The 15,711-nt window shown below is 41.2% G+C and overlaps 1 protein-coding gene across 1 annotated transcript in view; it reads right to left on the bottom strand.

Annotated features, from left to right (window-relative positions):
- Positions 1-15,711, bottom strand: part of klhl7 (kelch-like family member 7) — a 29,548-nt gene that overhangs the window by 4,050 nt on the left and 9,787 nt on the right. The window contains exons 4-10 of the mRNA XM_078238687.1: positions 15,461-15,585; positions 12,249-12,424; positions 11,717-11,891; positions 10,564-10,706; positions 9,548-9,788; positions 7,688-7,889; positions 2,033-2,130 (exon numbers count right to left, since the gene is read on the bottom strand). Of these exons, the coding sequence (XP_078094813.1) occupies positions 2,033-2,130; positions 7,688-7,889; positions 9,548-9,788; positions 10,564-10,706; positions 11,717-11,891; positions 12,249-12,424; positions 15,461-15,585 (1,160 nt within the window). The remainder of the gene's footprint in view (positions 1-2,032; positions 2,131-7,687; positions 7,890-9,547; positions 9,789-10,563; positions 10,707-11,716; positions 11,892-12,248; positions 12,425-15,460; positions 15,586-15,711) is intronic.

Below are 15,711 nucleotides of genomic sequence, written 5' to 3'. Positions count from 1 at the left end.
CAATTTAGTTTAATTTGGCACAACTGTGAAAAAGAACAAAGATAGACCAAGAGTAAACGGTTTCAACTGGGGAGAAATCAATTTAACTAAACCGAGATATAATTTGACTCAGTGGTGAAGCAGTCGGAGGCATTGAAGGAGGAGACAGAGAAGGATCAGAGGGAAGGATCAGAACAAATATGTTCCCAAAAAGAGAGTGTGGGACTCACAAATCTCGACCTATCAAAAACCAAAGTGCTGACAAAGTGGGTCGAAGCAAAAAAAGGAAAACTGGTGTCAGATACTGAGGGCAGATCTTTCGGTCCCAATGATGGCACAGCCCCACTGCAGGTTTCCCAGCAGCGATGGGCGCATTGAATGGGAAACCCCATTGATAATGGGGGAGCAGAAGGTGCCACCGCCAGACAATGGCAAGCCACCTCTGCCGCTGTGAAACACACAGCAGGGTGTGCAGAAAATCCCACTTGAGTTCAATACAGCAGGAAACTTCAGACGAATATAGAAAATACATGGGATAAAATGAGAAAGGAAATTAGGAAAGCAAAGAGAAGGCATGAAAAAAAATAGGCAAGTTAAATCAAGGAAAATCCAAGCATGTTTTATAAATATATAAAGAGAAAGAGGACAAGAACATTTTTAGATATAAGAAGCAGACTGTCATGGTGGAAGATGTAGGCATATTGTTAATGAATATTTTGCATCCCTTTTTACAAAAGTTGCCATTTAGAAAGGGACGATCAACCAAGGACAGTCAGCAAGGACTTGTAAAAGGTAATGTCTGATGAACTTAATTGAATTTTTTGAGGAGATAACAGGCAGGGTTGATGAGGGTTTCATGTAATCTACATGGATTTCTGAAAAGCTTTTGACAAGGTCCCACATGGCAGACTGATCAGGAAGTTAAAAATCTCTGGGGTCTAAAGGAAAGAGAAAAGTTAGATCGAAAGTTGGCTCAGTAGCTGGGAGGAAGGGTAATGGTCAACAGGTGCTTCGCTGCCTGGAAGGTTGCAGCCAGTGGAATTTCACAGGGCTCAGTGTTAGGTTCCTCGCTCATATAATGTACATAGTAACATACATATTTTATCTGTATTATGTACATATATTTAATGATTTTGAGTCAAATATGGGGACATAATTAAGAAGTCTGCAAACAACAAACAAGAATTCACATTATGGCTGACATGGAGGAAAAAGTTGTAGGCTGCAGGAAAATATCAATGGATCGGTCAAGTTGATGGGGGCGGGGGTGGTGAGTGGTAATTCAATCCAGAGAAATGGGAAGCAATACATTGGGGAGGGTGGGGGGGGGGGGGGGCAAACAAGGCATGTGATTACATAACAGATCATAAGATATCAAGGAGGGTAGAGAACAGAGGGACCTCAAAGTGCGTATATTCACAGATCTCTGATGATAGCAGAAAAGATACATAAGGTGGTCAAGAAGGTGTACCGTATACTTTATTAGCCAAGATGTAGAATATAAGAACAGGGAGGTCAAATTGTGAAAACTGTCTTTGCAATAGAATGGGCTGAGGATGAAGATTTAATTGAGGTGCATAAAATTGCGAGGAGCTTGGAAAGAATGGTTTGGAATGATCCAACAGCAGGCAGGTCATTAACCAGAGTGATAGATTTTAGATATACTAGAAGTGAAAGCAGTACAATGAAGGTTCAATAGAGCAGTTCCTAGGATGAGAGGGTTGTCTTACTATGAGAGGTTGAGTAATCTGAATTTATACTATCTGGAGTTTAGAAGAATGAGGGGTATCTCGTTGAAACATAAGATTCTGAACGGGATTGACATGGTAGAGACTGAGAGATTGTTTCTCCTGGCTGAGGAACCCAGTACATGGGGGGATAGTCACAAGATAAGGGGTCACTCTTTTAGGGCTGAAATGAGGAGGGAATCATGAGTTGGTATCTTCAGTCTACAAAAATAATTTCTAACATTTTTGTAATAAGTATTATGGATTCTCAGTGCTGGATCTTTGAGCAGCATCTTGATACAGTGGGTATAAATAAGAAACCATACCAAGCCCACTTTGTCCACCAACAGCATAGATTCTGTCATTTACAAAAACTAATCCATGGTTCTTTCTTGCCTCCAGCATTGCAGCAAGTTCTGTCCACCTGTGAAAGATATAAAATTGAAACATTAGCTCATGGTGTTACTAACGCCCATCGGTACAACAGAACTGTGTGTTTGAGAATGATTATGGGAATTAATTGGAAAGCCTTACACTGCAGTCAATAACTTCACATCTGTACAATGTGCAGGTATTTGCAGTTGAATCTTTCATTGCCAAGAAATACACAAACAAACACATTTAAATCACTTTTCTTATATCATAGCATTTTTCATCAGTGTTGTATTGGAAGAATGTGGTATTGCCAGAGATGCCACCTTTCCAATGAGGCTTTATCTGCATGTTAAGGTGAATACTCCATTCAATGAGAGTTCTCATGGTGCCCTCGTCAATAGTTATCTCGATACCAAGACTAGTGGTTACAGTACAGGGGAGAATGATAGATTAATGGATAACAAAGAGAACCCAAAAGATAATCACAGTAAAAGGGCAATCACAGGACAGGTGGAGTTGATTAGGTATCAAAGAGAATTCGTGATAAAGGGCATCACTGAGGTATGTATTGTTTTCACCAGAAAAGCAGATGCTGCCCATTTTGCAGTCGTGAAAATAGTAGAGAAATTAGATAAGATATAAATAAATAGAGACGTACTTAAAGAGTTGACCATGTTCAATATCAAAAAGTAACCTGGTCCGGATTGGATGTATCTGAGGTTAAATGAGGGACTGGTGGAAATTATGGAGCTCTGGCCACCATTTTATAACCCTCTCAAGTTACAGGAGCGATGACAGGGGACTGGATGATTGTAAACACGCCCCTGTTCAAAAAAGAAGACTGTGATAAACCATGGCAATTACAGGCCGAATGTCAGATGGGGAAACTTTCAGAGACAAACGAAAGCTTTTGGAAGTGACAATATGTATTGATAAGCCTGTTAAAAATGTAAGGAGGATGCTTGAATTTCTAAATAGAGGCATTAAGTAGAAAATCAAAGGGATTATGTCAAGACTTTCCAGGTCACTGGTTAGGTCCTGGCTAGAACAATGGGACCAATTTTGGGCACCATACTTAGTAAAGATACCAAAGCCTTAGGAAAGGTGAAGATTTACTGGAATGGTACCAGGGATGAAACACATAAGTTATACGGGGAGACTGGAGATACTGAAGTTGTCCTTGTTAGAAAATAAAAGGTTATGGGGAGGTTTAATAATGGTATTATTACTAGACATTAGTCCAGAAACTCAGCTAATGTTCTGGGGACCAGGTTCAAATCCTGAGATGGCAGATGGTGGAATTTGAATTCAATAGAAAACAAATCTGGAATTAAGAATCCACTGATGACCATGAAACCATTGTCGATGGTTGGAAAAGCTCATTTGGTCCTTTAGGGAAGGAAATCTGCTGTCCTTACCTGGTCTGGCCTACATGCGACTACTCCAGAGCCACAGCAATGTGGCTGACTCTCAACTGCCCTCCAAGGACAACTAAGGATGGGCAATAAATGCTGACCCACTAGCGATGCCCATGTCACACAAATGAATAAAACAAAATTGCTAGAAGTGTTCATAATCTTGAAGGGTTTTGATAAGGGTAAATGAAGTGAAACATTCCAATGGCAAAAGTTGGAGGACACGATTTAAGGCACTTGACAAAGAAACCAGAAGCAACATGAAGAAAACAAATTACACAGAGTTGTGGTGATCTGGAATCCACTGCCTAAAGGGTGGTGGAAGAGAGTCAATGATGCCTCTCAGAAGGGAATTAGGGACACACTTGAGGAAAACAATTCTGGCTTTGGGGGATAAAGCAGGAGAACGGCAGTCACAATAGGTCAAATGGCTCATCCCTATATTGTAGCAATCTATGATTCGACAGCTGATTCATTTAAGTTTCGGCCAAAGATGAGGCCCAAGATACTGATAGTGGACAAGTCAGCAACAGCGCTGCTACTGAGGGTTAGGGGGAGTTAATTAGCTTTTTGTAGCTAAATTTCTCTTACATTTAATGTTCTTTGGGCAGTTAAGACACTGATATATAAACAAATACATTTGGGCTGAACAAAAAAAAACAAGCAGCAGAGCAGTCCAAATTTCTAACTAAAAACAATAGTTGGAATTGTGTCAACAGTATGTCATTCCCAACATCAGAACCAAAACTAAGCTCCATTTCCCCTCCTTTTGCCTTTTCCCAAGCTGGGACATGGCAGTGGGAACAGGCCAAATAAGCAGTAATTGCACTGTGGTAACAGCATGCTCATCCATCCTTTTCATCCAAGTCCCTTTAATTAGCCAGTCATGCGCAACATGAATTCTACCCGCCCAAAATGACCCTCCTCCCACTTCGATCTGCGTCCCTTGCAACTGCAAATGCATTTTCAACGGGCAACAGACAATTTTGCATGTTACAATCAAAACATGATCCTGTACCTTCTACCCACCACCCCGTCACCCTCACACATGCCCCTATTATTGGTGAGCCATCCAACAAAACCTTTCATCTCCACTGTTACACCTCCCCCCATTACCCTGGACCCTATTAACATTTCTCTGCACATATCATCTCTCCCCCATGCCTATACCAACAACTACCCCAATGCCCACTCTGACCCTGAACCCTCCCAGTATCCTCCTCCATGCTTTTGTTTGTTCACATGATCCACCCCATGAGACCTTCCAATATCTGACTCCCTCCTGCCTTCATACTGAGTACCTTTGACTGTGACTGTTCCCTCTGCCATGTCGCACCTTCAATTCCATCCCCATGGCCGCACCATTGAGGGCATTGACCCTGCCCTTTAGGCCCTTCATCCATCTTTCAATCTCTGCTTGACCCACCCATCCCCACCCAATTACAGAACCACCACATCTACGTACCAACATTTCAAACCTACTTCCTTGAGCCTCAGAGTTCAACATGGAAGCTGGCTTAAGTTAGTCACAACTTCAGAGCTGACTGGTACGTGCCACTTTTAAACAATTGTGAACCAGATCCAAAAGATTCTCATGCACTTCGGTTTTTATCCCCAGGATAGGGCTTTATTGAAATTGTTTCAGGTGAATGAATATTCATGGCAAATGAATTACAAGTACGAACCCAGCAAAGGTTGGTGCAATTTGACATGCCACAAACAATGCCCGCTGACTTCATCTCTGCACCTCAATCCGCCATTGGGAAACCATCCTGCCTAATTCAGTCACTCATGTGACATGGCACACCATGTTTTCCAACTCCATAAAATTCCCCAAACTTACAGCAGGATAGGTTACACAGGAACATGTTTGTCTCATGGTTTTGTGAAGAAATGGACCATGAAGACTAGAATTTTTTAATCCTCCTTTTCATCACTCTTCTTTTAAAGACAGTAACATGTGGGTATATGGTTTTATGCAAAGCATCAGTTTTACACCATCTGGTACCTCACCTAAAATGCTAAGCCTGGTTTCTGAATTGACAGAATACTGGCCTGACCGGGAAGGGGTGCATCATTGCAAATCTGATTATGTATTGACCCAGCACCACACACACACACTCACTTTCAGCAGAGGTCACTGGATTAAAAGGCCAAGTATGGAACCCCTCGAGGTATGTATAGTGAGATCAACCCCATCAGTACAAATGAGGGAAGTTCCTACTTTCATGACTTACTTCCAAACTGGGGCTGGCTGGGAGAAAGAGAGCTATATCCCAGATTTAATTCTTAGTCTATGCTGAGTTAGAACCAGTCAGTGAGGATGATGATGATCTACAATTAATTAAATAATTAGCAGAAGGCCCTGTGGATATGTTCCCTTCGTTGTACTGTCTCACCTACCAACTAAAGAATTTGGACTTAGTTCCTCCAGAGGAGAGTTGAGAAAGGTGTTCAAAACCATGAGGATACTGGACAGTGTAGATCAGAAGAAACTGTTCTCATTGGCAGAAGGGTCCAGAACCAGAGGACACTGATTTAAGGTGATTGGCAAAAAAGCAGCAACAACTACAAGTGCAAAAACTCTTTTTTTAACAGTATAAGTGGTTAGTATCTGGAATGAATTGCCCGAGAGTGTGGGAGACAAAGTCAATTGAGGCCTTCAAAAGAAAATTGGATAATTATCTGACAGAAAAAAATGCAGGGCTATGGGCAAAAGGCAGAGGGAGTGGGACGAGGGAAGTTGCTCTTGCAGAGACCTGGCATGAACACAAGAAGAACAATTGCTTCCTTCTGTGCTGTAACCATTCTATAAACTCAGTGTACAAAGAACAGAGGACTTCCGTCTATATTTATATAGCACCTTTAATGTAATAAAATGTTTCAAGGTGCTTCACAAGAACATTAAAACAAAATAGGACATCAAGCATATAAAGACATATTATTAGGTCAGATCATTTGGTCAAAGAGATAAGTTTTACAGAATGTCTTAAAGGAGGAAAGTTAAGTAGAGATGTGTAGGGAAGGAACTCCAGAGCTTAGCACCTGGGCAACTGAAGGTACAGCCACCGATGGTGGAGCGACTAAAATTGGAGATCCTCAAGAGCCAAGAATTAGGGTGCAGATATCTTGGAAGGATTGTGGGGCTGAAGGAAATAACAGAGATGGGGAAGAGCGAGGGCATGAAAGGATCTGAAAAGAAAGTTGAGAATTTTAAAATCAAGACATTGCTTGACTGGGAGCAAATGTAGGTTTTAAAAGTTAAAGTTTAAAGTTTATTTGTCACAAGTAGGCTTACATTTACGCTGCAATGAAGTTATTGTGAAATTCCCCTAGTCGCCATACTCCGGCACCTGTTCAGGTCAACACACCTAACCAGCACGTCTTTCAGACTGTGGGAGGAAACCGGAGCACCCGGAGGAAACCCATGCAGACACGGGGAGAATTGAACCGGGGTCCCTGGCACTGTGAGGCAGCAGTGCCAACCATTGTGCCACCCAGGAGCATTCCTATGCCAAGCACAGGAATGATAAGTGAACATTTAAGACACGGGTGACTAGATTTTTAGATCAAGTTTACAGAGAGTAAAGTGTGAAAGGCCGACTAGGAATGCATTGGAAGTGAAGTCTTGAGGTAACAAAGGCATGAGACTGAGATGCACTGAGACAGGGATGTCGTCAGGCCACATCACAGAGGTGAAAAAAGGCAATCTTAGTGATACCATGAACACCTGGAAGGGCACTCATCTGAGTCAAGTATGACACTAAGGTTATGACTAGACTGGTTTAATCTCACACAATTGCTAAGAGGAGGGATAGAGTCAGTAGATACGGAATAGATAAGGATAGATCTGTGGGGGCCACCAAATGTAACAATGTGGGAGCAGGAAAAGAACCAACTGCAGGTGAAACTCTGGCCACGATTAGGTAGATAAGAAGCGGACTAGACGAGAGCAGTCCCACCCTGCTGGAAAACAGCGGAGAAGCATTGGGGGAGGATGGTGTGGTTGGACATGGCAACAGCTGCAAATTGGCTAAGGAGGACCATTACCTCAAAACTAATAGCTGTGAATTTAAAAGGTTAGGGAAATTAATTGGGAAAGACGAGAGAAGGGAAACATGGCTCTTTCAGAAACCACAACTTTGGAAGAGCAAGCTACTATTTGGAGATTCCAGGATTACTGGCACTTACGACTCAGTTGCAGGATTGTACACTTCACAGGAATTTAGAACTCTTCCAGATACGTTGTTGCCTAAACTTCCTCCGCAAACATAGATGAGTCCTTTAGCCTCCACCATGCCATGGCTGCATCGAGGTGTCAACATACTGGGTTTGGTATGCCAATTCTCTGTTCTGGTATCATAGCATTCAAATAGATACATGGCAGAGTTTCCTGCAATAGAAAAAATAATTAAAAAGCTGGTACTAACCAACTTAAGGGCTGGCACCCAATTAATATTTAACATCAGGCAACTTATTTTGCTAGCATTACAAAGCTGTGAAACCCTTCTTTAACTTTATAAATTGTCCAGGGACATGATAATGATTTTTTCTTTATCCTTTCATGGGATGTCAGTATTGGTGGCACAGTGGTTAGCACTGCCGCCTCACGCCAGGGACCCAGGTTCGATTCTGGCCTTGGGTGACTGTCTATGCGGAGTTTGCATGTTCTCCCCGTGCCTGCATGGGTTTCCTCCGGGGGTGCTCCGGTTTCCTCCCAGAGTTCAAAGATGTGCAGGTTAGGTTGATAGTGTTAGGGGGTAAATATGTGGGGTTATGCGGATAGGGTCTGGGTTTTCGATGGGCCAACTGGCCTCCTCCTGCATGGTAGGGATTCTATGATTTGTTGCCCATCCCTAATTGGTCTTGAACTGAGTGGCTTGCTCAGCCATTTCAGAGGGCAGTTAAGAGTCAACCACATTGCTGAGAGTCTGGAGTCACATTTAAGCCAGACTAGGTAGGAAGTCAGATTTCCTTCCCTAAAGGACATTAGTGAACCAGATGGGTTTTTAAAACAAACAACAATAGTTTCATGGTCACCATGACTGAGACTAGCTTTTAATTTCAGATTTATTAATTGAATTTAAATTCCACTAGTTGCCGTGGTGGAATTTGACCTGCGTCCCCAGAGCATTAGCCTGGGCCTCTGGGTTACTAATTCAGTGACAATACCGCCACACCACCATCTTCTATGGCACTGAAACTAAATTTTACAAACATCTCGAGTGAGCTACAATTCTTTACTGATTAGAACGTGAAAGAGCTTTACAGAGCATTCACCTATAAAATGAGGCAATGAAACCAGTGTACTTTTAAACAGGAATATTTTAAAATTTAATGTTATGCGTGTGGGCTTCTTTGAGCACGGTCAGTATTTATTGCCCATCCTGGTTGATCTCAAAGGTAGTGGTTGGTCTTGTTGAAATCTGTGTGGTAAAGGTGCTCTCCCTATACTGTTAGATAGGGAGTTCTAGGATTTTGAACACAGAGGCAATGAAGGAACAGTGACATATGTTCAAGTCCAATAGTTAGTATCTGGAGGTAGTGTTCCCAAAAATCCATACAGCATGTGCTGGTCTTGTCCTTCTAGGTAGTGAAGGTTGTAGGTTTGGGCAGTGATGCTGAGGAAGCCTTGTGGAATTGCTGCAGTGCATCCTGTACATATAAGAATCATAGAAACCCTACAGTACAGAAAGAGGCCATTCAGCCCATCGAGTCTGCACCAACCACAATCTCACCCAGGCCCTATCCCCATATCCCTACATATTTTACCCACTAATCCCTCTAACCTACGCATCTCAGGACACTAAGGGGCAATTTTTTTTTCAGCATGGCCAATCAACCTAACCCGCACATCTTTGGACAGTGGGAGGAAACTGGAGCACCCGGAGGAAACCCACGCAGACACGAGGAGAATGTGCAAACTTCACACAGACAGTAACCCAAGCCAGGAATCGAACCCAGGTTCCTGGAGCTGTGAAGCAGCAGTGCTAACCACTGTGCTACCGTGCCGCCGATAAGCACCATTGAATTAACAGACAATTAGCTCACCTACTTCAGAGCCTCCAGATGTGTAAATCTTGCCTTCTGCAGCACATGCTGCAAGACTGTCGCGAGGAGTGGGAGGACCTAGCTTAGAATACCAGCTGTCCTTAACCACATTGTAGCAGTCCATCCGTTTGATGGGGAAAAGCTGCGAACCACCCAACATGTAAACTACATTGTCCCAGAAGACACAGGCTGCATCTCGACGCTTCTCAAATGGACAACGAATGTCTATCCAAGTATAATCCTGTGCAAAGAGTAACATAATTTAAGGAAAGAAACTCCCAATTACATTGAACTTGACCTATTGGGATAGTTGCATATATAGCAAGAACTAAATTATTCCACTTGAACTTGGCATAATACACTGAACATTTTGGGAGCTATTAGTTTAATAGCAATGTTTTTCAAAAACTAAAGGAACTACAATAGTATCAGATTCTTGGTGAAATTACAACCAAAGTTAAAATATTTTAAATGAACCTTAAGAGACACAAGCACATTTAACCATTGTGGGGAGAGATTTGGGCTATTTGGAGATGGACAGGATGACACATCCCACACTTTTTTAAAAAAGCAGCATGAGGGAGACATCCCTTTCATTGATATACCCACCAAAAGCTGTACCACTGAGAACAAATATTACCGATCATTTTAAGATAAAAATAACTACATTGCTGATATGAGCAGCCATTAAGTCTAAGATCTTTGGAATATGGCTCACATGAAGAATAAACAACAACATAGACCATTGATGCTCATCCTCCACACAAGCAGCAGTCCATTTTGATAAAAGGTCACCGACTTGAAACATTAACCCTATTCCTCAAATGCTGCTTGACCCGAGTTACTTCCAGCATTTTCTGTTTTTATTTCCAACATGGACTGGTTTGGTTAAACTGTTCAATTCCATTTTCTATGCAAGTTCTACATAGTTCTGTAAGACTTCCGTATTTACGTGGAACCTATTGATCGAAATGTCTTATTCCATCCCTCCCCCCACCTCAGCCCCCAGTGTTTACCTTGGGATTAAAGTATCGACAGGATTGTGGCTGAGATCCACCGAACAAAGCAATACGATAATCATGTTTTTTTTGTCTTGGCCGTGTACTTTCTCCCAATTCTTCTCTGTCCTCTGGAGACAGGAGATGGTAGCGCATGCCACCTAGATGGAGAAACAGTTAAGAATGAGGAACCATATCAAAGACTTCCTGGACATTCAGATATACAATAAAATAGAATGTTTCAACACCCATTTGCAATGCCACTCTCTCAAAACAAAAAGGCAAGCTGGTTCGTCAGAAAGATCCACGTTCTCTGAAAGTGTTGACTTCCACTTAGTAGTTACCTTAAGTTCAATTTATGCATCTTGTGTATTCATCAGAGTGACTGATTATACGAGTAGAAAATGGAGCACTGCTCTCATCTCATCACCCAGCATCAACACAAATTTTAGATGGAGTGCAGCCTTTTCTCTATTGCTCCACAAAGTGCTTTACCCCGAGCATCGTGTGTTACCCCTACTGCGTATTTTCCAGACCACCATCCCTATTGCTTATGCCCACTTAATTAAAATCTGTAACTGCTTGTCAATGGCTGTGATTTGGTACCCAGTTACTGGATTAAGACTGCCTTAATTCACATAAAACCAATCTGTTGGATCCAAAATTATTTCCCAGAGTTTTAGCACATGTAAAAACAGTTCCTAAATACATACATTTGATCCAACCTAAACATTCTAATGTGCTAGATTACATTCTAGTCACTTAATTGGAATTTCCCCAACAAGAAATATAAACTGCCCAACCTCAGATAAAATGCATTTTATTCCTGTGACATCAATCCAGCAAACATCTATCATTTTGCCACGTAGTTTTGTTTCACTTTGAGTTCAATTGCTATCGATCCATATATAAAGTCTAAATCTAGAAATATGCAGATTCTTGCTGGTCTTTCTACCAAAGCCTAGTAAATATGCATTGGTCATAGGCTGGTCATTATGACATATATTTTAAAAAGATATAATCTTAAATTAAATTAACAGATGAAACCTTGTGGCTTAGTGTTCTGATCTACACTAAAATCCACTTAGTTGAGAACAGAGTTTAAAGTAATCATATTGTTGCCCAAATTAAATATGGCAATGATTTAGGTAGACAAAACACAAATACTTACTAATAACCATTTTAAGACATTCTGGATTATCCTGTATGAGTGATTCTGCTTGGACGGTTTTACTCAAGAAATTCTTAGAGATTAGTGGAAATCGGACTTTAGCCAGAATATCAACCATATACTGCTGTCGATTGAGCTCATCATATTTTAACCACCTGACTGCTGCATCATAAACCTACAGTGGAATAGAAATAAAACATCACAAAGGAATGAATCATATCTGAAGAGAACTTGCATTCTTTGAATGTATATATCGAAGACAGACCATGAGAACAAAATAATATCTTGTTCGTCTTCCCCAAAAAAAGTATTTACAGTAAAATATTAAAATAAGAGGGAGCATTTCGAGCTCCTGAATGATTTTGCAGTCAGCAGAAAATAGCAATAATGGATAAGCTCTCTTCCCATCTAATCCTACCTCAAACACTCAATGCCAATATATAATTACTACTTTTTCCTACGCCATAGTAACCATACAGTTTATTTGAATAAGGGAGTTTTGTGAAGGGAGTTTGAAAATAGCTTTGTGTACCTGATCTTCTGCTCTAACTGTCAGTGCATCTTGTTTCAGCAGATGAGTTACTCTTTTGACATCAAGTTGCAAAAACTCATCAGTCTTGTAAACTTCAGTGAAATGCTGATGAATGAATGCATCTGCTGAAGTCTTGAGCTCTGGGCAGTCGAGGCACTCTGCCAACACACTTATTCCTGCAAACAAAGTCAGAAAACAACCATGGAGAACCAGAGTAGGGGGGCATTTGGCCAATCACACATGTGCAGACTTTCCTCACATAGCCTCTCTTTCAATTAGCTATCAATTTTCTTTTTAAAGATTACGTGGCCTTGAGTTCAATTGTTTCCTGCAGCAAAGTATTTCATGTCCCAACGACCTCTGTGTAAAAAACAATTCTTCTACACATTCTACTCCCCCTCAGTGATAACATCAATTATTGACTCCTTGGCAAGCAGTCCCCAACCAGAGGAAACAGTCCTTCCTTATCATCGGATTGAAACCCCTCATAATTTTCAAAACTTCTATTGCACCCACCCCCCGTGTTTTCAGCTTTTAGAGAAATAGTTCCAATACCTTTCCTCATAATTTCTCAGTCCCGTCATAATTCTGGTGATCTATGATACACAATGTGTGGTTTTTAATGTCTTATGACGGAGCACCAAAAACTGCACAGTGGCCTAATAATATCTTGTACAAATAGACTAATTTAGAATCACAGAATCCCTACAGTGCAGAAGGAGACAATTTTTTTAAATTAAGCTTTAAAATAATTAACATACAATTCATCTTTTGAGGCAAATGGCTTGTTCCTGTTACGATGTTAAGAAACAGTCTTGAATGACAGTCACAATCTAATTTAGCATTACACAATAATTGGTCAGACAGATTTATTTTATTAATTGTGAGAGACCAAGAGTTAGGATCATAGAATCCTACAATGCAGGAGGCGGCCATTTGACTCAACGCGTCTGCACCAAGCACAATCCCACCCAGGCCCGATCCCCACAACCCCATGCATTTACCCTAGCTAGTCCCCCTGATGTTAAGGGAAAATTTAGTATGGCCAATTCACCCAACCTGCACATCTTTGGATTGTGGGAGGAAACCGGAGTACTCAGAGGAAACCCACACAGACACGGGGAAAATGTGCAAACTCCGCACAGACAGTAGTCCAAGCTGGGAATCGAACCCGATTCCCTGGCGCTGTGAGGCAGCAGTGCTAACCATTGTGCCACTGTACCGCCAGGAAGAGCAAAGTGTGAAAGAGCAAAGGGATTAGGTGCCTATATACATATTCCAAAAACTAGTGCACAGGTTATAAAAAGGCAAATGTAATGTTGATCTTTATCTCATCGGAGCTAGAATATAAAAATTAGAAAATAATGCCTTAGCTGTACAGAGCCTTGGTCAGATCCAATCTGGAATATTACAGTTTTGGAAACTGAACTTCAGGAAAGATATATTGGCCTTGGAAGGTTTACAGTGCAGATGCACCAGAATGCTAGGGACTTAAGGACAGGTTGTCTAAACTTGGGTTGTATTCCTTTGAGTTTAGAAATATAAAGTGTCATCTAATAAAGATATTTAAAATGAATGAAAGATTTGATACTTTCCCTGCATCAATTGTATTTCCTTGGACAAGGAAATCCAGAATTCAAGAGTACAATATTAAAATAAGAGCGAGTCTATTAAAGAATTAAATCAGGAAGCACTTTTTCCCCACACAAAGGGGAGTGGAAATGTGGGATTCATGCCTCCAAAGAAGCAGTGGATGTAAGGCCTATTGACATTTTCAAAACTAGGATTGATAGTTTTTTTTCAGATGAGAATATCAAAGGACAAAGAGCAATGACAGGTAAATGGAATTGAGATACAGATAAACCACGATCTAACGGAATGGTGAAACAGCTCACAAAGCTGAATGGCTTACTCCTGTTCCATCTTCAAATCTGGTTTACAATTCTCCTCTCCTACAATTGATGTTGTTCCTAGATCTCAGTGTTGTAAGAACATAAGAAATAGGAGCAGGAGTAGGCCATCTAGCCCCTCGAGCCTGCCCCGCCATTCAATAAGATCATGGCTGATCTGAAGTGGATCAGTTCCACTTACCGGCCTATAACCCCTAATTCCCTTACCAATCAGGAATCCATCTATCCGTGATTTAAACATATTCAATGAGGTAGCCTCCACCACTTCAGTGGGCAGAGAATTCCAGAGATTCACCACCCTCTGAGAGAAGAAGTTCTTCCTCAACTCTGTCCTAAACTGACCCCCCTATATTTTGAGGCTGTGCCCTCTAGTTCTAGCTTCCTTTCCAAGTGGAAAGAATCTCTCCACCTCTACCCTATCCAGCCCCTTCATTATCTTATAGGTCTCTATAAGATCCCCCCTCAGCCTTCTAAATTCCAACGAGTAGGGTTAGAGCAGAAAATTGGCTACTATTTGCACAAGATTCAAGTAGGCCTTAAAGCAATATAAAGGATATCGCGGTGGCACAATGGTTAGCACTGCCGCCTCACAGCACCAGGATCCCAGGTTCAATTCCGGCCTCGGGTCACTGTGTGGAGTTTACACTTTCTCCCCGTGTCTGCGTGGGTTTCCTCCGGTTTCCTCCCACACTCCAAAGATGTGTGGGTAGGTTGACTGACCATGCTAAATTGACCCTAGCGTCAGGGGGATTAGCAGGGTAAATGCATAGGGTTACAGGAATAGGGTCTGGGTGGGATTGTAGTCGGTACAGACTCGATGGGCTGAATGGTCTTCTGTACTGTAGGGATTCTATGATTCTAAATTTATTAAGAATATATTTACACCCAAAGATGAAAATCACACTACAAGTAGGAAGTCCAGCCAATTTCCCATTCCCTAAACAGGAAAATGTAGTGCCAGGTTGAGATTAACTTACTCATTATAATCCAATGGTCAATCTGCAAGTTTATTGATCAACATAATATAGTCATTTGCTGGATCATACTAGCAAGACATGGAAAAGATTAAAATCAAAACTAATGTCAAAGAAACGAATGACACTGCAGAAGCATCTTTCTTTAATTGAGGCAGCCAGGGTCACACTGTACAGCATAATTTGTCATTATTTCTAGTTTTTAAATCAGATTTCAAGACAATACAGGGAAAGATATGGCGGAGGTTTGAGTGATAAAAACTACAGCATCACTACTGTTTACCCTAATTGTTATAGGACAACATCTCAATAAAGATCAATAACATACCAAGGCAATTTGAAGCATCAATTTGCTCTTTAAGGAATTCAACACACATTTTCTTCACCGGCTCAATCTGATACTGGTTTGCTGCATCCAACAGAGATTGGACATTATTGCTGTTAACAGAAATCCTGCAAATATTTTTTAAAAATTGGAAACTGTTAACTGCAGTTTCTTTGAAACAAACTTTTGCATTATGTTTCCCAAGTTTAAAGCTTAAGGGACTGAATTCAACAAATGATTTTTAAAAATGAATA

Source organism: Mustelus asterias, chromosome 2 (genome assembly GCF_964213995.1).
Source record: "Mustelus asterias chromosome 2, sMusAst1.hap1.1, whole genome shotgun sequence".
NCBI classification, from domain to species: domain Eukaryota; kingdom Metazoa; phylum Chordata; class Chondrichthyes; order Carcharhiniformes; family Triakidae; genus Mustelus; species Mustelus asterias.
The sequence above is the reverse complement of the archived record's forward strand: the minus strand, read 5'-3'. Positions and strand labels throughout refer to the sequence as shown.